At 41.3% G+C, this 26609-nt stretch overlaps 1 protein-coding gene across 1 annotated transcript in view; it reads left to right on the forward strand.

Annotated features, from left to right (window-relative positions):
* Positions 1-7808: 7808 nt before the first annotated feature.
* STK32A (serine/threonine kinase 32A) overlaps positions 7809-26609 on the forward strand; it is a 137859-nt gene continuing 119058 nt past the window's right edge. Inside the window, exons 1-2 of the mRNA XM_061423904.1 lie at positions 7809-8291; positions 12464-12611. Coding sequence (XP_061279888.1) covers positions 12560-12611 — 52 coding nt within the window. The 5' untranslated portion in view covers positions 7809-8291; positions 12464-12559. The remainder of the gene's footprint in view (positions 8292-12463; positions 12612-26609) is intronic.

Here is a 26609-nt window from a genome sequence, read left to right on the forward strand (position 1 = left end):
GGACTGAACCTGACGACCACACTCCTGTGACACCTTTGTTGCCACCCCTAGATTAGACCACGTACTTCATTTATTATATGTACTCACAAAGCACCCTAACTTCTGTTACCATGTCCCAGTGACCCTAGACTTGAAACTGCCCACTCATTTGCCTGAAGTTTGAGTAGATGATGAGCTCCTAAGAATACGTATCTATTACGTTCAGTTTTGTAACCAGGTCTCCCCATAATGATCCTTCCAAACCAACAGTGCTGAGGAGAGTGGAGTGAGATGGGCATTCTTTCACACTTTTTGTACAAAAGAGAGAGATCTGGTGTAGTAATAATAATAATAATAATGTAATTATTAGGTATCTCTCTGCACTAAACATGGCAAAAAGTGCTTTTGTACATTATCTCACTTATTCGTTCCCAGAGCATCCATATTGCACAGATCAAGAAACAAAGACTCTGAGTCTAAACAACTGCACAAGGGCATGAAGCTCTGGATGGTGAACTCAAGACACAAACCCAGATCTGCCAGACACTAACAAAATTTGTTTCTCAACAACACTCTCCTGTGCACGTTCCCTGGGGGACAGTTAAATTATTCATGCCTCAGTGAATGCTGTGGAATAAATGAGCCCACAAATGGGGATGCACAGTAGGCACCACGACTGTTTATTTCTTACGTGTTTTAACTCACCCATCTTCCCTCTCTTTCTCTTTTTTCAGTTATTTATTTTCAAGTAAGCACATATGAGGGAACTATTTGATACTATGTCTATCTTTTTATTTATGACAATAAATATAAAATGTTCCCATTACATCCTATCGTTTCCCTCTACCTCAGTTAAACCATGCCACACTCACAGGCAGAGTGGTGAAGACAGTGAGATACGTACTGTGCACTCACTCACTCGAGGGCTTGCTCCTCAAGAACAGGGGTGCCCTACTTAGCTCTGTGTCTCCAGCTGCTAGCATGATGCTGGTCCCACTGCACACAAATGATAAAACGTGCAGGAATGGGTTGTTAAAAGAAACTGTGAACTTGAGGTAACAGAATTTGTAAAGGCCATTTAGAAACTACAAATGTCACTCATTTCATGAAACTCAGAAATAAAATGGAGGGTCTTTGCAAAGATAGTAGCTAAAAGAAAACTTCAGGCTACTACACAGAGTTTCTACAAGTGATTAAATTGGTAGAAGTGGACAAACCAGGAAAAACTGAACATAAAATTGCATTCAACAAATATTTGAGAACTCCTGAAATTTGAAGCACTATGCTAGGATCTGATGATTTATTTGAAAACTAAGGAGAATTTTCTTATTGTTACAAGAGAGAACTTATCCTTTTAGTAACAGAATAATTTGCATATCAGACCAAAAGAAAATCAAGTTTTGTCTTATGTGGAGAGGGTAGAGCAATCATACTAAAATTCAACTCTAAAGAGGTCCATTTTCCTCCCTAACACATCTGAGGGCTTCCCACAGCCATTATGTTTAAACTTCAAGCTCCTTTCCATAGTGTATTTGGTTCTTCAGAACTTTCTTCCATCCCCTCTTACTCCCACTATACTTACTTACTCCTTATTCACCAGTCACACTAAATCTTTTCTATGTCTCCCATAAAACTATGCTTTTTATGCCTCCAGTCTACAGATCTGGAATGCCTTGCTCTCCCTCTAACAATACTCCATTCATCCTTCAAGACACTGATCAAATGTTACAGAAACTTCTGGCACCTTCAGCCAGAGGTAACCAGTGTTCTCCAGGGGCTCCCCCACTGGACACCTATCAATCTCAGGTTGTGGTTACACTTCCATCCAAACCACAAAATCCTAATGTCCAGCTGTCATGTCTTAACTGTCTTTGTCGGTTTTAAATATGGCCAAAAGGTCCATCTAGTCAATGCTATGGTTTTTCCAGTAGTCATGTATGGATGTGAGAGTTGGACTATAAAGAAAGCTGAGCACCAAAGAATTGATGCTTTTGAAGTATGGTGTTGGAGAAGACTCTTGAGAGTCCCTTGGACTGCAAGGAGGTCCAACCAGTCCATCCTAAAGGAGATCAGTCCTGGGTGTTCATTGGAGGGACTGATGTTGAAGCTGAAACTCCAATACTTTGGCCACCTGATGCGAAGAGCTGACTCACTGGAAAAGACCCAGATGCTGGGAAGGATTAGGGGCAGGAGGAGAAGGGGACGACAGAGGATGAGATGGTTGGATGGCATCCCTGACTCAATGGACATGGGTTTGGGTGAACTCCTGGCATTGGTGACGGACAGGGAGGCCTGGTGTGCTGCGGTTCATGGGGTCACAAAGAGTTGGACACGACTGAGTGACTGAACTGAACTGAAAGGTCCATTTACATCCTGAATGGTTACTGCTTTGACAGGTAATCTATCTTTTTTATATTTTCCTCCTGGACTAAGAAATAAAAAGAATGATGAATTGAACCATGTATATTACCATATCTAAAATAGATAGCTATTAAGAAGTTGCTCTATAACACAGGGAGCTCAACCTGATGCTCTCTGATAACCTAGAGGGGTGGAAAGGGGTGGGGGTGGGAGGAAGGCTGTAGAGGAAGGGGACATGTGTATACTTAGGGCTGATTTACACTGTTGTATGGCAGAAACCAACACAACACTGTACAGCATAAACATTTTTAAATGAGCATTTATTAAGAAAAATTAATAAAAAGAACAATGAAAAAGTATATAATTAAATACTATCTATTTATCAAACACTGGTTCAGCATTTGATGTATAATGGCAGATAAGTAGATAAGACAGATACTATTCTTTCCCTTGCAGGGCCTGGGTTCAATGGGGGAAAGCATAGCAAAGAATTTACATGAGCAAATTAATTATAGGTTATGATAAGTGATAAGATGGAAGAAATTAGTGTGGTGGGGAATGGAGAAAGTGGCAGGGAAACAACTTCAGGTAAGAAGTTGAGGGAAGGTTTCTCTCAATTAGAGAAAGGTGAACTGAGAGCTAACTGATAAAGAGTTCAGAACCATGTCCATGTATGAACAAGAGCCGTTCAAGTGTCCTGGTGGGGACAAGCTCAGCATGTGCTACAGAAAGCCATGATCACTGGAGTGACTAGCCCTAGATGAAGTTGGAACAACTGGCAGAGAATGGACAGTATAAGGTTTTCAGTTTAGTTCAGTCATTCAGTCGTGTCCGACTCTTTGTGACCCCGTGGACCACAACACACCAGGTTTCCCTGTCCATCACTAATTCCCGGAGTTTACCCAAATTCATGTCCATCGAGTCAGTGATGCCATCCAAACATGTCATTCTTTGTTGTCCCCTTCTCCTCCTGCCTTCAATCTTTCCCAGCATCAGGGTCTTTTCCAATGAGTTAGCTCTTCTCATCAGGTAGCCAAAGTATTGGAGTTTCAGCTTCAATATCAGTCCTTCCAATGAACACTCAGGACTGATCTCCTTTAGGATGGACTGGTTGGATCTCCTTGCAGTCCAAGGGACTCTCAAAAGTCTTCTCCAATACCACAGTTCAAAAGCATCCATTCTTTGGTGCTCAGCTTTCTTTATAGTCCAACTCTCACATCTATACATGACCATTGGAAAAACCATAGCCTTGACTAGATGGACCTTTGTTGGCAAAGTAATGTCTCTGCTTTTCCATATGCTGTCTAGGTTGGTCATTACTTTACTTTCAAGGAGTAAGCATTGTTCAATTTCATGGTTGTAATCACCATCTGCAGTGATTTTGGAGCCCCAAAAATAAGGTCTGACACTGTTTCCACAGTTTCCCCATCTATTTCCCATGAAGTGATGGGACCGGATGCCATGTTCTTAGATTTCTATTGAGCTTTAAGCTAACTTTTTCACTCTCCTCTTTCACTTTCATCAAGAGGCTTTTTAGTTTTTCTTCACTTTCTGCCATAAGGGTGGTGTCATCTGCATATCTGATGTGATTGATATTTCTCCCAGCAATCTTGATTCCAGCTTGTACTTCATCCAGTCCAGCGTTTCTCATGATGTACTCTGCATGTAAGTTAAATAAGCAGGGTGACAATATACAGCCTTGACATACTCCTTTTCCTATTTGGAACCAGTCTTGTTGTTCCATGTCCAGTTCTAACTGTTGCTTCCTGACCTGCATACAGGTTTCTCAAGAGGCAGGTCACGTAGTTTGGTATTCCCCTCTCTTGAAGAATTTTCCACAGTTTGTGGTGATCCATGCAGTCAAAGGCTTTGGCATAGCCAATAAAGCAGAAAGAGATGCTTTTCTGGAACTCTCTTGCTTTTTTGACGATCCAGAGGATGTTGGCAATTTGATCTCTGGTTCCTCTGCCTTTTCTAAAACCAGCTTGAACATCTGGAAGTTCACGGTTCACATAATGCTGAAGCCTGGCTTGGAGAATTTTGAGCGTTACTTAACTAGCGTGTGAGATGAGTGCAATAAGGTTTTACCTACTGGTGAAAAAAAGTGTCACTTTATTATCAATGTGGTGGAACCCAGTGGACAGCTTCAAGCCAAAAATGTCATGGCTGGGTTGGTACAGTATTAGTGTTTGTGTTATAAGCCATGACTCAAAAAAAGCATTTTTTTTAAAAATTCTGGATATCTAACTTATACAATGTACCTAGAATAGAATAGTCAAATTCAGAAAGTCAGAAATATACTGGAGGATGCCAGGGGTCTGGGGTGGTAGGGTGGTGGGAAGGGAATGGGGACTTAATGTTTAATGGGGAGAGAGCTTCAGTTTAGGAAAAATTAAGGAGAAGGAGGATGTGAGAGTTGTACAATAATGTCAATGTACTTAGTGCCGATGAAATGAATACTTAAATATGGTTAAAACAGTGTGTTTTATAGTATGTGACTTTTACCACAATAAAAAAAAAAAACATTAAACAAAAAAATTCTGGGAATCTGTCTGGACAAGACTTCCTCACTGGTTTACTGGTCACTTCATTCTCTTACCCACGAGGGGGCTCCAAAGTATCTGGCTGGGTTAGTCTCTCTGCTGCTGCTGCTGCTGCTAAGTCACTTCAGTCGTGTTCGACTCTGTGCGACCCCATAGACGGCAGCCCATCAGGCTTCCCTGTCCCTGGGATTCTCCAGGCAAGAATACTGGAGTGGGTTGCCATTTCCTTCTCCAATGCATGAAAGGGAAAAGTGAAAGTGAAGTCGCTCAGTCGTGTCCTACTCTAGCGACTAACTGCTTGATGGCAGTCTCCTTAAACAGCTTTAAGATAGGAATAAGGACAAGAGAATATGAGTGAATGAGTAAAGAAAAGGTTAAAACACAATCAGCTCTTTGAAACAGGTCTGCATTTGATAGACTATATATGATACAAGAATAAGGATCAATATTTTTTCTATAAAACCCAGGGTATGCCAAGCCTTTACATGACTGAATACATTAGGACTGATGAGTAGTTTTAAGAAAAAGTTACTGTACTGACAAAAAAATATTTACAAACCATGTGTACTCAGTCATGTCCAACTCTTTGGGACCCCATGGATTGTAGCACCCTAGGCTCCTCTCTCCATGAAATTTTCCAGGCACGAATACTGGAGTGGGCTGCTATTTCCTACTCCAAGGGATTGTCCCAACCACTGCATCACACTGGAAGCCAAAAGATATCTGAAAAGTACTGGGGCAGAATCTGGCAGCCTGCTAATTAAAATGACAGCCTTAAGGTGGCCAGTTTCTGAGTACTTACTCTGCGTTCCTTGTGCTTGGTCGCTCAGTCATGTCCAACTGTTTCCAACCCACGGACTGTAGCCTACCAGGTTGCTCTGTCCATGAGATTCCCCAGGCAAGAATACTATGCTGCTTTATATATATTATTTCATTTAATCCTCCATCAATCATAGCTGATAGGAGTGAGCTTTACACCCTTTACTAAAACTGGAAACTCCAAAGCTCATTATACTGTCACCAAAATCGGCTTTCAGAGACTTCCGTTCTAGTTGCAGCCCACTTTGTTGCAACCTCAGTTTTCTCAGTGATAAAATGGATATTGTTATCTCCTAGTGGAGAGAGGCTGATAAAAATATAGGTCCAATAAGTCTGTACTGCCCCTCTAATGCCATGAAGACAATCAAAAGTATTTTGGAAACTACCAGATGTTATGTAAAAACAATGTATTTTCAGTCAGGTGTCTGATTTGTGCCTTAAAAATAACATGCCTTCCTCCAAAATAAATTCTTAAAAAAAAATTTTTTTTTCTAAATTGGATTGTCCTGTTTTGGAAATTGACCAAAATCCCACTTTAAATGTTCAGCTACATCATATGATCCTCTCTCAAACAGGTTTTCATAAGGAGCTGGCAATATAAAGTAAATTTCTACAGAGTTCTGCCTCCAACTCACTGTTTGGGTTTTAGGAAATTCCTTCCTCAGGACCTCCACTGTCAAAGGAGAGAGTAGGCCAGTTGAAGTTCAAGGTTAGGTCAAGTTTTACATTCCTAGGATAGACTGTACCCATGAGTGGTGTTGGAGAAGACTCTTGAGAGTCCCTTGGACTGCAAGGAGATCAGTCCTGAATACTCACTGGAAGGACTGATGCCGAAGCTGAAACTCCAATTCTCTGGCCACCTGATGTAAAGAACTGACTCATTGGGAAAGACCTGATGCTGGGAAAGATTACAGGCAGGAGGAGAAGGGGACAACAGAGGATGAGATAGTTGGATGGCATCACTGACTCAATGGACATGAGTTTGAGTAAGCTCTGGGAGCTGGTGATGGACAGGGAAGCCTGGCATGCTGCAGTCCATGGGGTCGCAAAGATTTGGACATGACTGAGTGACTGAACTGAACTAAACTGAACCTCAAGGTGGTTCCAGGACTCTGTGCAATTTTATATCTAGACAAATCTTAAAAAGTGGAGTCTGAAAAAATACATTTCAGCCACAGACACATTTTGTTGGACCCACATAGTTTTTAAACATTTTTAAAATTTGCCAATGTTTATAAATGACGGGAGATTTCACACAGAAGTTCTCATTTCTAGCTTCTCTTTTAAAATCTGAATTTTTGGCAACACAGAGCTGGCATTTTCACATTGCAGGGGAACGCTTGACTTGAATATAAACTGTTTCCAACCCACTCTTAGACTAGACCTACACCCTCTGGTCTCCCTGCCTCACCACTGACCACCTTCTCACACCCTGGTCATTTCCGTAAGAAACCTATGTGCCAGGAGTTATCTATTTTATATACAGTAAAGCAACTATGAAAAGTGAAAGTGTAAGTTACTCAGTCCTGCCTGACTCTTCAGGACCCCATGGACTGTAGCCCACCAGTCTCCTCTGTCCATGGGATTCTCCAGGCAAGAATACTGGAGTGGGTTGCCATACCCTTCTCCAGGGGATCTTCAAAATCCAAAAAAAGAAAAGAAAAGAAAGAAAAGAAACCTATGTGTCAATTCTCCAATGGCTTAACTGTGTGTGACTCCTGAGTCAGAGGGAAAACGTTAAGAAGTTATTTCAAGCGTGTTGATTATTACAGAGGGGAGATAGAGGGAGCTGCCATGGAAGAGAACAAAGAAACTTCGAGTGGGACTGAGGTTAAACACGGGGCCTCGGGGAGCCAAGAGATCCGGGTCTAGAAAAGGTTCTCTCCATTAATTCTGTTACACTGGACAAGCATTTTCCTTCTCTGTGTCTCAATTTCCCCAGCTGTGAAACGGGGAAATCTGTGAAACCGGAATCGTTAAACGATCCTGCAGGTCAGGATCTATAAAATTCTCAACCTTCTCTTGGATCTTCGTAACATCCCTTAGGAAGTCTAAGAATCTGCCATTCCCACATCCACTTTCCTCCCCGGCGCCGCCTGGGCTTCCTGCGCGGGGAAGGGGGTCACTTCAGGGAAACCGGGTCTCGGTCCGGGAAGTCGAGGCGTGCTCTGCCTGCCGGCGGCTCCCGATCGTGCCAAGTCGCCGCGGAACCCCGCCGCCAGCTCCCCACCGCGCCGTCCTCCTCCTCGCCTTCCTCCGGCGCAGCTTGGAACCCAGGAGACGGCCTGACCGCTTCCGCGGAGCAGGGCGCCTGGGGCCGCCCGGCCGCCGTCTGGCCTCCGCCCTGGAGCCACCCCTCCCAGAGGAGCTGCGCGCTCGGCTGGCGCTTGGACCCCTCGGCAGCCCAGCCGCAGGTGCCCGCCCGCCTCCGCCCAGCCCGGCGCTCACACCGGCCGCCGGGGCACCCAGGCTGGTAGGTTCCATTCCCCGCTCACTCCTCTTGCTCAGAGTTGCTCTTTTAGCTCCTGTTCCCCGGGTGGAAGCACCAGTCTGAGCTTCTCCGAAGGCGTGAAGGGATAACGGAGCTAGGTGAGTGATGCTCTAGATCTTTTTCCTTTTAAATCAACCTGCATACTAAGAGCACTGGTGGGAAGCCAGGAAGTTGAAAGGAAAGAGAAAAAAGACAAAAGCAGGCAGTCGGGATGACCCACCACAAGCTGATAGGGACCATTCCTAGCTTCTTAGAAATGTGTACTCCACTTTGTCCACCAGCCTCTGGCTCAGGTAGAGACACAGAGAGACTTCAATAAATATTTGCTGGGGTAAGTGTGGGAGGTATCAATATTTCTGCTTGTTACTCTTATCCAGCCTCAAAACAAGCCAACATTGCCTTTGATGGCTGGCTTCATCTCCACCAGAATTCCCCCCGCCCCCGCCGCCCCCCCACACACACCTGCCCCAAAGCTGAAGAATTGGAATGGTTTTATACCAAGTGCCATGGAGTCATACAGTGGACTGCTATGCAGCACTTAAAAAGCAGAAATCAGAGCTGTATAATGTATAATCTACATTATACTTGTAGATAGCACAAGTAATGATCAGTAAGATGCAAAATATACCTATTGTCTGATGTCACTTAGGTGACATTTTAAAAGACACGTTATGTGTGTAAAATCACAGAAAGTAGTCTGTAAAATGTATACAATCACATTCATAATCGCAGCTGTTTGGGGGAAGTATGAAGCGGAATGAATTTGGCATGAAGATTGAGGTGGAAAAACTATTTTCCTATAGGTTTTAATATATAAAAATGATAAAGCAAAAGTTGATGAATTATAAGTAATAGTTAACTGCAAGTGATGTTAACTTGGATTTTTTTCAGGATATTTTCTTTCTTTCTTGTGTTTCTAAATTTGCCTCTGTTTAAGCAGTTTTGTTGTTCAGATGCAAACAAAATAAGTTATGTCTGTGCATATCTTGTGGGAATAAAACTAGACGGTTCTGTCGGAAGTTACACCTTTTTTGCATCACAGCATAGGTTCTTCCTGCAGAAGACACCTCTTTACCTAGGGAGCCTGAGCTGCTTGGAGCAGCTCACCTGTTGACCTCCTCCCAAAGTATAGGCCAAAGGTCAAACACTGTCTACAGTTAATAATCTGATAAGTGGCCAGGTCAAGGGGGAATCTAGAAACTCCTTCATTTCCTTAATAAGACACATTGCTGTTTCTCTTATATTTTCTGTGTAGGATGTTCGTTTCCATGGGTGGTGATTGCCCCCTTGATATCTCAAAATGATGCTTACGTAACACTGCAGAGTTAATATCAGGTTAGGAAAGGGTGTGGGGGTTGGTAGGAAAGGCCTGTAGCTCTTCTGGGCCCTGTTCAGTGGAATGGAAAAGATGTGTCTCCATTTGCCTGCTAGGAAAAAGTTGATTTCTTTCTGGATATGAGGGAAAGTTACCAGTTTGGTTATCTACAAAGGGAGAAAAAAGAGAAAGACGATTCTAGACAGGATTGGGTGTATTAAACACAATGGATAAGCTACAACCTAATAGGCCAAGTCTTCTGCCCATCCCCCAAACAAGAGTGGTTCCCTGCTTACATATTTTCTTCCTACACTAAAGAACATCACTGGATCTTTGGTAAACAAAATTGTCTGCACATCAGAACAGAACTCGGAAATATGGCAAATTGTGATCATATCCCTCTTTCTGTTTCTGACCTGACAAGTTACAAGGTCAGTGCTTAGTACACTTTGTGTTGTGGGAAGATGGGCTACTTGAGAAAAGCCTGAGATGTGAAGAAAAATCTAAGAGTGGCAGGCTTGGAGTGTGGTGTGAAAGCTATGTGTACTGAGGTTTTACTCACAAAATTGAAGAGAATGTAGCCCCTGTCTGCAATATTAATAATCACAACTCCTTAAAATTGATGTTCTCTTCAGGACTAAGCCTCTCTGATGTCATCTGTGGCTCAACATTTACTATTCCCCACTTATTCTGGGCTCTGAATGCAATAATGAAACACACAGGGCACTCCATTGCTTCTCCCTAGCCTGCAAGGAAATACTAAGAGTATCCCACCCACTTCTTCCTCACTCTCTTCCTCAGGGATTACAAACCCTTTGTTTGTAGCCCAGAGATACAGTTGAGTTCTTTCTCTCTCTCTCTCTCATCTCCATCATCCCCTCTGAGCTTCCTCCAACCACCTGTTACCTCCTGCCCCTCCCTCCCCTCCCCCATATTATTTAATCTCTTGCTTCCTAATTGCTGACTCTGTCTTTGCTCTCCATTTAATGCTGCTTTTTCAAGTCCAGAAGGCACTTTGCCAGCAGTTGGCTTTCATTATGAAAAGTAGCATTTCCTTAATGAGTCTGCCTTCCAAATGAAGGCTTTACTTACATTTCCTCTAATAGGAAAAGGAGCTTTTCTTCTAGATTTGCATAGGGGCTACTCAAATTCCTTTTCAATTACTCATCCTTAGTCCAGGTTCACTTGGGACACTTTTTTCTATTCTGACTCTAACTTGTATTCCTGTCATGTGCAAAAAGTTCAAGAGGAAATCAACAGGTGGCATATTAAAAAATAATACATGATAAGGAAATATTGCACTAATAAAAGTAGCAATAACTAATATTAATACTTTGCAAATTATGTGCCAGGCATGGTGCTAGTTGCCTCACACAGATTGTCTCATGTTGGAGAAGACTCTTGAAAGTACCTGGGACTGCAAGGAGATCAAACCAGTCCATCCTAAATGAAATCAGTCCTGAATATTCATTGAAAGGACTGATGCTGAAGCTGAAGCTCCAATACTTTGGCCACCTAATGCTGAGAGCCAACTCGTTGGAAAAGACCCTGATGCTGGGAAAGATTGAAGGCAGAAGGAGAAGGGAATGACAGAAGATGAGATGGTAGGATGGCATCACCGACTCAATGGATATGAGCTTGAGCAGGTTCAGGAGTTGGTGATGGACAGGGACAGGCATGCTGAAGTCCATGGGTCGCAAAGAGTCAGACACAACCGAGTCACTGAACTGAACTGATGAGCCATATTTGTCCCATGCATGAGATATGCTCAAGTCATATGGCTGATATGAACTTTTAAATATTGTTTTATATAAAATCTAGGTTTTTATCCTTTTGCAGGGTAGACCTAAAGATCTGGCCCCAGGGCCTGTGTTTGCACTTTAGCAACAATCTTTTTGATGGAGGCTGGATTTCGCAGGTCGCCAGTGTCCCAGCAGGCAGTAATATCTTCCCCCTGGTCCAGCTCATTCATTTGCATTTCCCTCTGGCTCTTGTAGGCATCTAAGCTTGTGATTTCTGCAGAAGGCATTGTTTCTCCCACTTGAGAGATGGGCAATTTAAAAGCCATTATCAGTGTCAGCTTTCCATACCAGTTTCCAGGAAAGTAAAGTTGTTTTTATAATTATGTTAAAAATGATCAAAGCTGTAAATATACACTTTTCAGGGCTTTTTAGCTCTTGCGTATTATCCGAGCTTCCTAGCTGCCAACAATTATTGAGCACCTGTACTGTGAAAATACATTAAGTATTATCACAAATTAAATGTGATTTCATTTGTCTTTGAGGTGAGGACTGTTATGATCTTCAAGTTCAGGGGAGAAAAGAAATATGTTCCATGAAACTCTGCGATTTGCTGGCATGGTCAAGCCCAAACTCAGAACTTGTGCCTTTGATATTATAGTAACTTCCAGGGTCAGAGGAAAGAGGGGATGTCTTTTTATGACTGAAAATTAACTTGATCACCCATCGAAAAATGTTTATAATTAACCTATTTTCTCAAAGATATAGAAAATCATAATACAATGTTTCTTTTATATGTGTTACATAGAGCACTGCTGGGAATTCCCTGGTGGTCCAGTGGTTAGGACTCAGCACTTTCACTACAGGGGCCCAGGTTCAATCCCTGGCGGAGGAATTAAGACACTGCAGGCCACACAGCATGGCCTAAAGTAATTTTTTTAAAAAAGCACTGCTGACCTCATTTTAAACTTGTCTTCACACTTAGAAAAATATTTTGCTTTCCTCCCTCTTTATAAGTCCAGGTCCACTTCTGATGAGGCCATGTAGTGGGTGCTCCCAGATGTTAGATATTCTCTGTTATTTCGGAAATTGTCATTTTCAAGAATGAAACATTTTACTGCAGAGGTTCAGATTAACTTAATTTCAGCTACTGTCTGTAATCAGGTACACCTTAGTACACCATATCATAAGAATTCCTTTTCTTTTTATCTCCCAGATACCTAGCTGAGGTTTCCAGACCCCTTTTGAGTGAAGATGAATGTTTCTGTTGGAATAATGTAAGTGGAAGGTCCACGTCTGGGTAGACTCGACTATGGGAGCCAACACTTCAAGCAAACCACCAGTGTTTGATGAAAATGATGATGGTGAGAAATGTTCACTAATTGTATATAAATATAGAACTTACAGAATTCAGATATAAGCTCCTCACTTCATAAATAAATTGCCATGTACTGGATTGGCCACAAAGTTCCTTCAGGGTTTTCCATAGCATCTTAGGAAAAAACCAGAGTGAACTTCTTTGCCAACCCAATAAGACCTTTAAAAAAGGTAGAAATGCAAGGATAAGCCTGAGCATAACCTTGCATACTAAGAGCTGGATTTTACCTTCCACTTTCCATGGGACCTTGGACAGCTTTCTTAATCATGACTCTACCAATGCCCTTTGTCCAAAGGGAGCTGTGAGTGGGCACCTGGTTTCAATAGAAGACCTTGAAACTAAATGATTTATAATTCTCTGTGCTGCTCCCTTGACAGATGAACCTACCCCTGGTACAGAAAATTTCTTATATTATCAAATTTCATGTGAATAATAATACTTATAATATTATAGAGTGGAGTGAGGCAAGTTTGTGCCTTCTGAGCTTCCAACTTACATATTCCTACGGGTCCTTGCCAATTTCCACAATGCTAGGTCGTAGGAAAAAGAATCAGTTTCATTGGAGAAAAGTGAAACTTTACAGCAGCCTTATAGGCATATGCTGTTAGGTTGTCTGGGGAAAAGGTGGCCCTGGACCCCAGCTAGTAACTTGCCCAGGTGCCCCAGAGGAAGCCCCCAGAATCATTTCCAGATAGTTCTGTTAATTGGACCACAAAGGAAATGAACAATGAATGGGAATTCAGGAGATTTGAGCCCTAGTCCTCCTCTCAGCTACCTGTGTGGCTCAGGAAGTTTACCTTCAACTTCCTCATCAATCAACTGAGAGGAGAGGGCAGTAAACTTGAAGTTCTTTTTCAACTCCAGAAGTTCATCATTTTGAGATCCTAAAGGCACTTTGCAAAAATGATGAAACAGCATCTGAACCATCAAGGAAACTTTGCTAAACAGAAACTTACAAGTTAACAGTGACTTAAAGAAGATGGTTGTTTTTCTTTCTCATGTTAGCAATCTAGGCATAAGTGATCCAGGTGAGATGTGACTCTGAAGGGTTAGGGACTCTGGCTCTGACAAGCTGGCTTCTTTCTAGCCCTTCATAGCCTGAGTGTTACTGCCACCCTCATTCCTCAGGCTGGCTCAGCACCACATCACATCCTGGCCATGGGAAGGGGGAGAGCGGGGAGACCAAGCCCACTCCTTTTAAGGATGTGATTTGCCTGTTGCTTGTCACTTACACTCACACTTACATACCTAGTTACAAGGGAGACTGAGAAGTTTAGTTAGTTATCTTGCATGGCCATGAACCTTCTAAAAATAAGGCATTCTGTTTTGTTATACAAGAAGGGGGACAATTAGCTATCTGCCATGGCTGGGGAACAAATAAAAGTCTGCTCTGGTCTTAGTTTTTGAGTTTTTGTTTGAACCCTTTAAAAAAAACAAATACCTGGCCGATCAAGATGCTTTGTTGCCAGCTGTTCATTATCAATTCAGAGATGTGTCATGACTACCTATACAAAATACTGCAGAGGAACCCTGGAATTATATGGTTTGAAAATGGTCTTAAGAAAATTTTACTCATATCTGTAGCCTTGCTTTGCTCTTTCAAGCTGTAAAGTCAAGGATCTAGAGGGTGTTACTTGATTTTTTCCATGTCTAAAATAGGAAGACAAAAAGACTTGGGTTTCATGTGTTTGGTTCACTGTGGTCCCTACAGATTCATAGCTAAGGTTGTACATGATGCTGGTCCTCAGAGAAGAGAGGAGGAAAGACAGACCAGCTTCATGCTTGTTACTTGTTAGGGGTATGTGTCATTTTAAGGTACTAGGATAGCATGATAATGAGAAAATAGAGAGGTCTAAATCTTCTTTAATCCAGCCAGCCCTTGATTTCATGGAGTGCCCAAGAAAGTTACTTCCCCCAAGGAATTGTGGCAAATGAGAAAGCAGGTATCACTTTAAAAGTAACTTTAAGGGGCTCTGGGAAAACTAGGTTGGAGTGAAATTAGGCAGAAGGAGCAAGCAGCTCTTTCTTAACACCCTCTGTGGTGGTGGTTGTTCAGCCGTGTCTAAATCTTTGCAACCCCATGGACTGAAACACACCAGGCTTCCCTGTCCTTCACTATCTCCTGGAGTTTGCTCACTCATGTCCATTGAGTCAGTGATGCCGTTCAACCATCTCATCCTCTGCCATCCCCTTCTCCTCCTGCCTTCAATCATTCCCAGCATCAAGGTCCTTTCCAACAAGTTGGCTCTTAGCATCAGGTGGCCAAAGTATTGGAGCTTCAACTTCAGCATCAGTCCTTTCAATGAATATTCAGGGTTGATTTCCTTTAGGATTGACTGGTTTGACCTCCTTGCAGTCCAAGGGACTATCAAGAGTTTTCTCTAGCAACACATTATTGATCTTCAGAGTTCAGCCTTCTTCATGACCCAACTCTCACATCCACACATGACTACTGTAAAAACCATAGCTTTGACTATATGGACCTTTGTCAGCAAAGTGATGTCTTTGTTTTTTAATACGCTGTCTAGGTTTATCGTAGCTTTCCTTTCAATACACTCTAGGTCACCACTTTTGTTGTCCTGGCCCCCAGCAGATGAGCCTACAGTAGCATCCTTAGAGAAAAGAGCTGTGCATAACAGTATGTCTGCGCTTCCCAGGGCAAGACTCTGAGTCCGTTTACATGCTGAGTTGTAAACACAAGTAGAAAAACAAATGCATCTGCTACGAGCCCATGCCTCCGCCGGCTGTGAGGAGCAGAGTAGGGTACAAGATGCCCCTTCCCTGCCTTTGCGGAGCTCTTGTTCTAATGGTGGGAGGCAAACAAGAAACTAGTTAATGAATACACAAACCAGATAACTTCAGACAGTGTTCAAGTGCCACCAAGGGAAGGATCTGAGGACCTTATGGAGAGTGACAGGGTGATGGTGAGGAGACTTCAGATAGGGTGTGGCCAGAGCTGGCCCGAGTAAGTAACACCTGAGGTAAAGCCTGGAAAATGTGAGGAAGCCACTCATGTAATAACAGAATAGTTCAAGCACAAGAAAAAGTCCAAATAATGACAAAGTAGGAAATGACCAGTTGCCTGTATCTCCACATTCTGATGAGAATGAGTTTGTATATTATGAAAAGGGTTATTTAATTGCCATATTATTTTTTTATAAGATCATTGAGTTTTGGGAAGAAAAATTATGACATTCTGGTTATTTCTTAAATGAGTAAATCCTGTAACGTAGATTTGGCTCCTTTCATAGCTCTGGACTGAGCACAAGGAAAATTTTTATTTGATTGCTATGAGGCTTCTAACCAAGAAACAATGACAAAAAGCACTGACTGATCCAAGAACATTAATGCCTATATCATATTTGATCTCTGTATTTTTATATAAATAATCAAATGGAGCCAGAATCTAGGGCACTTAAACGAACCAATTTAATTATTTTAAAATATTGCTGAAAGAATCCCAAGATGTGATGGAAAAGTGTTTACTATTCCCATTATACATCTGAGGAAAATTTGCACCCATTTTCCCAAGTAATATTTCAAGATTTCTTTCTCATGGAAAAAATGTTTTGATTTACTTCAAAGGTAATTAAGGAATAAGATGTTAGTGGATGTCCTTTGAGATAAGCTATTCTTGATGGAATTCATCCTGACACTTTCTGTTTCATGCTGGTCCATCTGATACTGATCTTGAGAGAATCATTCTGTTAGTTACTTATGTTGATCTTTATTTAGCGAAAACGAAGTATAAGCTTTATAGCTGCTGAGGAAGAGCAGAAGGCTTGCTTAGTTAATTATTGTTAAGTCATTTCTTACCAAGTAGATCATACATGATACTACTGTTTTGTGGTTTAGGGTAAACCTAAGTTCTGATTATTTTGTGTGTGTGTGTGTGTGTGGTATAATATATATGGGCTTCCCTGGTGGCTCAGATGGTAAAGAATCTGCCTGCAGTGCAGGAGACCCGGATTTGATCCCTGGGTCAGGAAGATATCCTGGAGAAGGAATGGCTATCCACTCCAGTGCCCACCCATTCTCTTGCCTGGAGAATCCCATGGACAGCAGAGCCTGGCAGGCTACAGTCCATGGGGTCACAAAGAGTTGGAGATGACTGAGTGACTAACACCCTAACATATATAATAAAATGTACCATTTCCCCCACTTCTAAGTGTACAGTTCAATGGCATTGAGGGGGTACATCTAGGGGCAGCCATCACCACCATCTATCTCTGGACCCCACGGACTGTAGCCCACCAAGCTCCTCTGTCCACGGGATTTCCCAGGCAAGAATACTGGAGTGGGTTGCCATTCCCTCCTCCAAGGGATCTTCCCAACCCAGGGATCTAACCTGCGTCTCCCTAGGCTCCTATACTGCAGGCAGATTCTTTACCCCTGAGCCACCTGGAAAGCCCCTGAACTTTTTAATCTTCCTGAAGTTTTGTAGCCATTAAACATTAGTTCTCCATTCCCTCATCCCCTTAGCCCCTGACAACCACTATTCTACTTTATGTTTCTATGATTTTAACTGTTCTGTGTGCATATATTAGTCACTCAGTCGTGTCTGACTCTGTGAGACCCCATGGACTATAGCCTGCCAATCTCCTCTTGTCCACGGGATTCTCCAGGCAAAAATCCTGGAGTGGATTGGCATTTCCTTCTCCAGGGGATCTTCCTGATTCAGGGATGGAATCCGGGTCTCCTACATTCACAGGTGGATTCTTTACCATGTGAGCCACCAGGGAAGCCCTTTAACTGTTCTAGATACCTTATAAAGTAGACTCATGTATTATTTGTCCTTTTGTGTTTGGTTTATTTCAGTTGTCAAGGTTCATCCATACTGCAGCATGTATCAGAATTTCATTCCTTTTTAAAGCTGAAAAATAGTCTACACTGTATGCAGATAACACATTTTGCATTTAGTCTTTCATTCATCAATGAACATTGGGTTATTTCTACCTTTTGAATACTATAAATAATGCTGCTGTGAACACGGGTGTACAAGTATCTGTTCAAGCCTGTTTTCAATTGGTACATGCTTTAGAAGTAGAATTCCTGAATCACATGATGATTCTTTAATTTTTTGAGGAACCACTCACCACACTATCTTCTACCTAATTATGTTCTACATTTTAGTAGTGGGAGATCACTTGACATAGTAGACCAGGGCCCTGGTAGTGAAAACCCATACACAGATTCAAATCTCAGCTGTGCCACAAACTAGCAATCTGTGTGTTTTTATGTGGAAAATCAAAGGAGGTATAGCCTGATCAACCATCAAACACCAGAGTCAATCTGACTAATTATAAACGTTCTAAAAGGATTTGAAATACCATAAAAAATGGTCCGCAAAATTAAATAATTGCTAATGAATTTGGAAAAAAATTCTTCTGTTGTGCAAGTTATTAAATCTCTGTAAGCTCAGTTTCTTCATATATAAAATGCAAGTAAATTGGACATATACTTCATTGGGTCACTGTGAGGGTAGGCTAAACTAATGCAGGTAAAATACTCAGCAAGGTGTCTTATATAAAGTAACTACCCACTTAATGCTAGTTAAAACACTGTTTACCAGTATCAGAGTCTCTAAGCATGAACTCTTTTAAGTATTTCTACTTCGGAAAGACACAGCATTGATGACATGCAACTGTGTAGATACCATAGTTAATATGACCTATTCACAATTCTGTCAACAGAGTTGGATTGCCAGATGGCAGAGCTTATAAATTCTGTGAAAACCTATGTAAGTCCTCTGAAAAGAAGCCAAATTATTAACTTCACAAAAACATAATCTCATCTGGTTTTTCTTTGATCTCCTCTGGGGTGATTATATTTTCATTTAAGGCAAAATCATGAACTCATTGGGTTGAAAAATCAATAAATTAACTTTTCCTGATTTAAGTCCAAAGCAGATTGTTTAAGTAATCCCATTTGACCAGACATTGTGATAGTTTTCCCCCAAAACCAACTACCATGTGGATACTATGAGAAATAAGGAATAATACAGAAAAACTTTCTAAGTTTCCTAAAAGAAAAGAAATACGGGTAGTAGTTGTTATTAATGTTTATAAATTGTTATATCTGCTTTATTTCCTCTCTCTCTTTTTTTTTTCACTTGTTTTATTAAAAGATTAGCATTTTAAAAGCCCAGTTGTTGAGGTTTTCAGGCTGACATAGGGAAAGAAATTCTTTAACAGAGGAGAAAGTGGCCTTGGTTATAATTCAGGGTCTGGGCAACAGAAGAGGATCTTGTAATCACTGCAAGTTGTATGTGTTTCCAAGCACATACAAATCATGTAGAGGTGATGGTTGGTTTAGTTAAACCAAGAGACAACTTTCTTCTGGAAGACTGTAGCTGAGAAAAGTTGGCCTTACATTTAAAAGGCTCTACAAAGAGTACATCGATGCTGAGTTTGCAGAGAGCTCAGTTATTGCATTGTTCTTTGGACTTGCTGCAAACTCAGTGTTCCGCTTTCATTTGGCATCACTTGTCTCCTAGGATGTGTGCGACTGCTTCCAGTTTTCCTACATCTTCTTTGGGGACAGAGGCAATGGGTCCTTCAAAATGTTGGGCCAAAAAAATTGGCCACAGATTTGCAATCCAAAAGAAATGGGAGGTTACTGAATTCATTCCAGCCCTGAAGGACTTTCAGACTCTTCCTTGTTATTTTAATGTCCCAGTGGGGTACGCAAATGAATTTCAGACTTCCCCCTCTCAAACTTGAGTAATGTTGTCTGATATTATTTAGTATTTTGTGTTAAAATGGTTGGGAAAGTAAAATGAACATTTCCCTAGTGAGAACTGGCTCCTTAAAACCATTTCTTGGACAGTCTAACATTTAGTTAAAGGATTTGTCATAAATAATCTCAGATCCATTGGTTTATGGCAACAAACACTTTTAATTTGGGAGAGCTTTATTTCCCCCATGCTAAGGTATCAGAAGAGTCAGGGAGAAACAGGCTAGACAGAGCCAAGAAAAGAGACATCAAAGACAGAGTCGGTGATTCCAATTTGCATGTTTCCTGAGCAGTGGGTTAGAAAAACATGTTTGGGAGAATCTACACAAATAAATTTGGGCAACTTACATCCTGCCTGTGGAGATTCACAGTGCTTATTAGCATAATAATGGCTCTGAAATGTGCAACAGTATTGAAATCTCAGTACTTTGATAATTTTCAAACTTATTTCAAAATTAAGTTAGGTTGTGGAAAACCTTTTAATACCTTGTGGCAAATAATTCTCTGTGGATCTCAATTTGGGAAGCAAAAGGTCATAATCATGAATACTTTCTATTGGAAACATAATTTCTTCCCATTTATTCCTTTCTTCCTCCCTTCCCTGATTTAATAGCTTGCAGAATCTCCACAGCTGAAAAGCGATGATGTTCTTCTGTAAAGTTTCCTGCCTACAAGTTTTTCAGGCAACACAATGCATGTTTATGGAGGTTAATAAGTGAAACACAGGGTAGCTCTGTTTAATGGTGGGATGCTTCCAGTCCCTATGGGAATTAGATTGGGAGATAACTTCTTTTGTGTTTTTAAAGAACATTTTAGTTCAGACTGTCTTATGCACAAAGTATGTTGAAGCAGTTACTCATTGTTAAACAATCATGCTGTACTAACTTTTTATCCAATCCAAAGCTACAGACATGTTTTTTTCATCTTGAAACTAACCTAGGTTGAAAAATTAAATTGGTTAGCTAGCTTCAATATTCAGCAACTACTTCAATGAGAATGGGAGTGAAGGCCTTCAGAGAATCTGACTTCTGCTATACGGGCTTCCCAAGTGGCGCTAGTGGTAAAGACCCTGCCTGCCAGTGCAGGAGATATAAGAGACACAGGTTTGATCCCTGGGCTGTGAAGATCCCCTGGAGGAGGAAATGGCAACCCACTCCAGTTTTCTGGCCTGGAGAATGCCATGGACAGAGGTGGGCTACAGTCCATATGGTCACAAAGAGTCAGACATGACTGAAGTGACTTAGCACATATGGCCTTACAAGTGTAAATTCACTTACAGAGACCCAGGACTTTACCAATTCAGGTTCTATCAATTATACAGGGATTTCAACTATACATTGCTCTGGGACCATTTGTGGAAATTTCGTTTTTAAACACACGTACACAATGATGGAATTATATTCCTCTTAAAATAGGACGCAGCACAATTTATATGGTTGAAAGGACTGAAAAAGCTATGGTTATAGATTTTGAATTCACTAGACTGGCAGAGGCTTTTTTTTTTTCCTCCTGAACTATTTCCTTCCTGGAGGCATATTTACAGTACAATAAGTTATATTAACCTTGTTCTACACTTGAGTTACCTATGTTTTTTCATTATTTCGAAGAAGAGTTGACAGTAGGGGTTGGTATGCTTTTTCTGTGGTGGGCCAGATAGTAAATATTTTATGCTGTGCTGTTCAGCCTCTGTCACAATGACTCACTCTGCTGTAGCCCCATGAAGGCAGCCATAGACAGTGGGGAAACTAACAAATATGGCTCTATTTCAGTAACACTTTTACTTGTAGACACTGAAATTTGAATTTCACATCATATTCACTTGTCACAAAATATTTTGATTTGCCAAACATTTAAAAACATGAAAGCCATTTTTAGCTTATGAGCCATATAAAAATAGAGGGTGGAATTTGACCTCCATGCCATGGCATGACAGCATGCCATGTTGTACTAACCCTTGCCCTAAGGCATCCTGAAGGCATTTATTTATGTGTGCCAGGGGCTCATCTGATATCCACTCATAACCATCGAGCTGTCACTAAAAGATTGGGCAAGAAGACTGACATCTGTTCTCTACAGATGCTTAACAAAGGCAGTCTTCACAGATTCTGTTTTTCTTCATCAGTTTGAGTCAGTAGAAGTACTTGGACCAATAAATCTACTATTTTAGAGAATAAATTATATTATTTTTGTAAATATATGTATTATTTGGTAGCCTAGATTCAATTCAATGTAACTCATTTGAAATATCATTAGTAGAGTTTATTTCCTACAAGGGGCATTTAGTCAACTGAGAGACATCCAACAATCGGGGGTATTGATCCCCCATCCTGCCCCAACTGCTACTTCCCGATTTGTTCTAAAGAAATAGCCAGTGTATTTCTGACTTTTGAACCAATTCATGAGTTGGGGTCTAGGCAGCAGAAAAAGAAGCTGTTGGTGCCCATTGCTTGGTCTTGGCATGAGTAGTTGGTGCCAGGAAAGCCCCGACTCCCTGGGGTACCGTGTTTCATAAAAGGGAAGTACTGACTATGCAGGCAAATGCCATCAACTGGCCTTGAAAGCTGCGTTCTTGGAGAAGTTTCAAATATTTCCTTAAAGGACCTGCCAAGCTCCACATGTATTAGTGGCAATCATTTGCTGCCAACCAGTTGGGATGATAAAGGACTAGGGAAGGAGCTAAGTGATTTTTTTTTATCAGTGGATCTTCAGTGAAATGTTCTAGAGTGGACCTTCAACCTTAAACATTGTGGTGTCAGTTAAGCCACAGGTTAATTCAGTGGCTTCTAGATACCCTCTGTGAACAAATATAATGTTTTTCTTAGTCTGTGGTGAAAGGAGAAAAACAAGAGCAATGTAGTAAGTTTCTCACATGGTAATACTAGTAAAAATTTTAAGTTTACATTTACCTTCTTTCTTGTGTGTGTCTAGTATTTAAGAATTGTGGAAATACAATTTTTTTTCACAGTGAGAACTTAGAGAAGTGACTTGTCTCTCTGATCTCCAGTTTTCTCACATGTAAATGGCTGCTAATAATAGCATCTGCCTTGAATATATTTTGTGGGAATAAAAAGATTATCCATAAAAAGTGTTTAGCACACTGCCTAGCACATACTAATTGCTCATAAAGAGTTATTACTGCTGTTATCATGATCACCATAATTTTTAACGTTCTTACTTGGCAAATAAAAACTAAAAGCTACCCAATATTAGTTTTCCTTTTCTTCTCTAGTTTTTGTTTGCTGTTTTTAAGGTGGATGGGATTTTCTGATCTGTAAAATCCAAAAATACAATTGTAATTTTAAATCAGTACTATGTAGATACCACTGAAGAGGCTGAAATAGAAAAAAAAAAAAAAAAAAGGTGGCCTCTTTTAATTGGGACAATCATATTCATTTGAAGTGAAAGTTGGTGGTCCCTGGGCTAACCTAGTGGGAGATGGAAAACTGAGAGTTCATTCAACATGTATTTTCAATATAAAATAATTGAGAGTTACTGATAGATTGAATGTGGACTAAGAGGAAAGAACAATATCAAGAATGAATTCTAGGATTTGCTTCAATAGGCAAGTAGACGGCTGTGATATTTTGCTGAGATGCAAGAGAAGGGGTGCTGAGGGATGGGGACATGTTTAGGCATAGTCAAGACTTCTCAGTTGGGTGCATAAAATGACAGTGTATAAAATGCTGATATCAAATAGGAAGCTGAGATGAGTGGAAAAGTCTGGGCTAGAGATATAAAAGACATGGTTTTAAATTTTACTGAGACAGATGAGTCTGCCTTGGGAGAGTGGAGAGTAAGGAAAAAGAGAGGAGGAGGAGAACCCTAGTATTTAGAAGTCAGGCAGAGGAAAGCAATCAGCAAAGGAAATTGAGAAGGAACAGCCTGTGAGATATGAAAAACATATGTTCTGGAATGTAAGAGAAGACTCTTTCAAGGAGAAGGAAGTAGTTGCTTGTGTTGAATGTTCCTGGGTGGTTGAGTAAAGTGAGATTTGGGTTGAGTAAAGTGAGATTGGAGAAGGCAATGGCACCCCACTCCAGTACTCTTGCCTGGAGAATCCCAGGGACAGGGGAGCCTGGTGGGCTTCCGTCTATGGGGTTGCACAGAGTCGGACACGACTGAAGCGACTTAGCAGTAGCAGCAGCAAAGTGGGATTAGGCAATCAGCAGAATATAAGTGACACTGACAAAAGCAGTTCAAGTGGGGATGTGGAGGCAAGAGCCAGAGGCTGGGGAGTCAGGAATGTATGGGAGGGGAGGACACAGACACAAGCAAGTACAGTAAACCCTTTCAACAAGTTTGCTCTAAAGAGAAGCAGAGAAATGAGTCAAGCACTGAAGCTGAGTATGATGTTAAGGGAGGATCTTTTTTTAAAGAGGAAATGGTAGAAGAAGTTTAAGTTGATAGTTTCTTCCCCTTTTATTGGTTAATTCCTGTGAAATGATGAGACCAGAGTTGGTTTTATCCATGTGGGAGCAGTGTAGGCGCACAGGGTTTTGCATTCAGAAGGGCCCACACTTGGGCTGCACTGCCTGCAGTTGCTGTCCCTAATTTCCTACAAATTTCAGCTTAGAATTTATGTTTGCTGAGGTCTGATGGGATATAGGCCCCCAGAGGCTTGAAGACTTGGCTCACATGCTGCCTCCTCCCTAGGAAGGCTTCTAGGTGAGTTGCCAGGGTCCTCCTACCTCTGTCTACAACAGATTTGGGTGCTGATGTGGGGGATGCTGGGGGTGAGGCACCCCCACGACATACTCAGGTAGGACATGTGGTAGTAGTCACTGCTCCAGGCTGGCAGTTTAGCAGGTGGTCAGCTGGACACTGTTACTTTGAATCATCCACCTCCACCTTCCCCCTCTGGAAACTGAGTATGTCATGGAGTTTGATTTGGAAGCAAGTGATATGGCAATCAATCGAATTCAGATTGATTATATTCTTTGCAGCCAAAGATGGAGAAGCTCTATACTGTCAGCAAAAACAAGACTGGGAGCTGACTGTGGCTCAGATCATGAACTCCTTATTGCCAAATTCAGACTTAAGTTGAAGAAAGTAGGGAAAACCACTAGACATTTCAGGTATGACCTAACTCAAATCCCTTACAATTATACAGTGGAAGTGACAAATAGATTTCAAGGGATTAGATCTGATGGACAGAGTGCCTGAAGAACTATGGGTGGAGGTTCACGACATTGTACAGGAGGCAGTGATCAAGATCATCCCCAAGAAAAAGAAATGCAAAAAGGCAAAATAGTTGTCTGAGGAGGCCTTACAAATAACTGTGAAAAGAGAAGCTAAAGGCAAAGGAGAAAAGGAATGATATACCAATACAGAGTTCCAAAGAATAGTGAGGAGAGATAAGAAAGCCTTTCTCAGTGATCAGTGCAAAGAAATAGAGGAAAACAATAGAATGGGAAAGACTAGAGATTTCTTCAAGAAAATTAGAGATACCAAGGGAACATTTCATGCAAAGATGGGCTTAATAAAGGATGAAAATGGTATGGACCTGACAGAAGCAGAAGATTTTAGAAGAGGTGGCAAGAATACACAGAAAAACTGTACAGAAAAGATCTTCATAACCCAGATAATCAAGATGGTGTGATCATTCACCTAGAGCCAGACATCCTGGAATGTGAAGTCAAGTTAGAAAGCATCACTATGAACAAAGCTAGTGGAGGTTATGGAATTCCAGTTGAGCTATTTCAAATCCTAAAATGATGCTGTGAAAGTGTTGCACTCAATATGCTAGCAAATTTGGAAAACTCAGCAGTGGCCACAGAACTGGAAAAGGTCTGTTTTCATTCCAATCCCAAAGAAAGGCAATGCCAAAGATTGCTCAAACTACCACACAATTGTACTCTTCTCACAGGCTAGAAAAGTAATGCTCAAAATTCTCCAAGTCAGGCTTCAACAGTATGTGAACCATGAACTTCCAGATGTTCAAGCTGGATTTAGAAAAGGCAGAGGAACCAGAGATCAAATTGCCAACATCCTCTGGATCATCAAAAAAGCAAGAGAGTTCCAGAAAAGCATCTACTTCTGCTTTATTGACTACGCCAAAGCCTTTGACTGTGTGGATTACAATAAACTGTGGAACATTCTTCAAGAGATGGGAATATCAGACCACCTTACCTGCCTCCTGAGAAATCTGTATGCAGGTCAGGAAGCAACGGTTAGAACTGGGCATAGAACAATAGACTGGTACCAAATCAGGAAAGGAGTATGTTAAGGCTGTTTATTGTCACCCTGCTTATTTAACTTATATGTAGAGTACATCATGAGAAACGCTGGGCTGAATGAAGCACAAGCTGGAATCAAGATTGCCAGGAGAAATATCAATAACCTCAGATATGCATATGACACCACACTTATGGCAGAAAGCAAAGAAGAAGTAAAGAGCCTCTTGATAAAAGTGAAAGAGAGTGAAAAAGTTGGCTTACAACTCAACATTCAGAAAACTGAGATCATGGCATCTTGTCCCATCACTTCGTGGCAAATATATGGGGAAACAAGTGAGAGACTTTATTTTGGGGATCTCCAAAATCACTGCAGATGATGACTGCAGCCATGAAATTAAAAGAGCTTGCTCCTTGGAAGAAAAGTTATAAGCAACCTAGATAGCATTATTAAAAAGCAGAGACATTACTTGGCCAACAAAGGTCCGTCTAGTCAAAGCTATGGTTTTTGCAGTAGTCATGTATGGATATGAGAGCTGGACTATAAGGAAGCTGAATGCTCAAGAATTGATGCTTTTGAATTATTAGAGTATTAGAGAAGACTCTTGAGAGTCCTGTGGACAGTAAGGAGATCACACCAGTCATCCTAAAGGAAATCAGTCCTGAATACTCATTGGAAGGACTGATGCTGAAACTGAAACTCCAATACTTTGGCTACCTGATGCAAAATACTGACTCATTTGAAATACCCTGATGCTGGGAAGGATTGTAGGCAGGAGGAGAAGGGGATGACAGAGGATAAGATGGTTGGATGGTATCACTGAGTCAATGGACGTGAGTTCGAGTAAGCTCCAGGAGTTGGTGATGGACAGGGAAGCCTGGTGTGCTGCAGTCCATGGGGTTGCAAAGAGTCGGACACGACTGAGTGACTGAAGTGAACTGATATGGAGATGTACTTACCACCCAGTAACTTTCTCATTAGGAGTAATGACAGGGGCCAACTACCATAATACCCTTTATCATCTTATCAGCCTGTAGTTTAAACGTGACAGGCCTGAGGCACTGAAGGTTAAAGC

This window comes from Bos javanicus, chromosome 7 (genome assembly GCF_032452875.1).
Source record: "Bos javanicus breed banteng chromosome 7, ARS-OSU_banteng_1.0, whole genome shotgun sequence".
NCBI classification, from domain to species: Eukaryota; Metazoa; Chordata; class Mammalia; order Artiodactyla; family Bovidae; genus Bos; species Bos javanicus.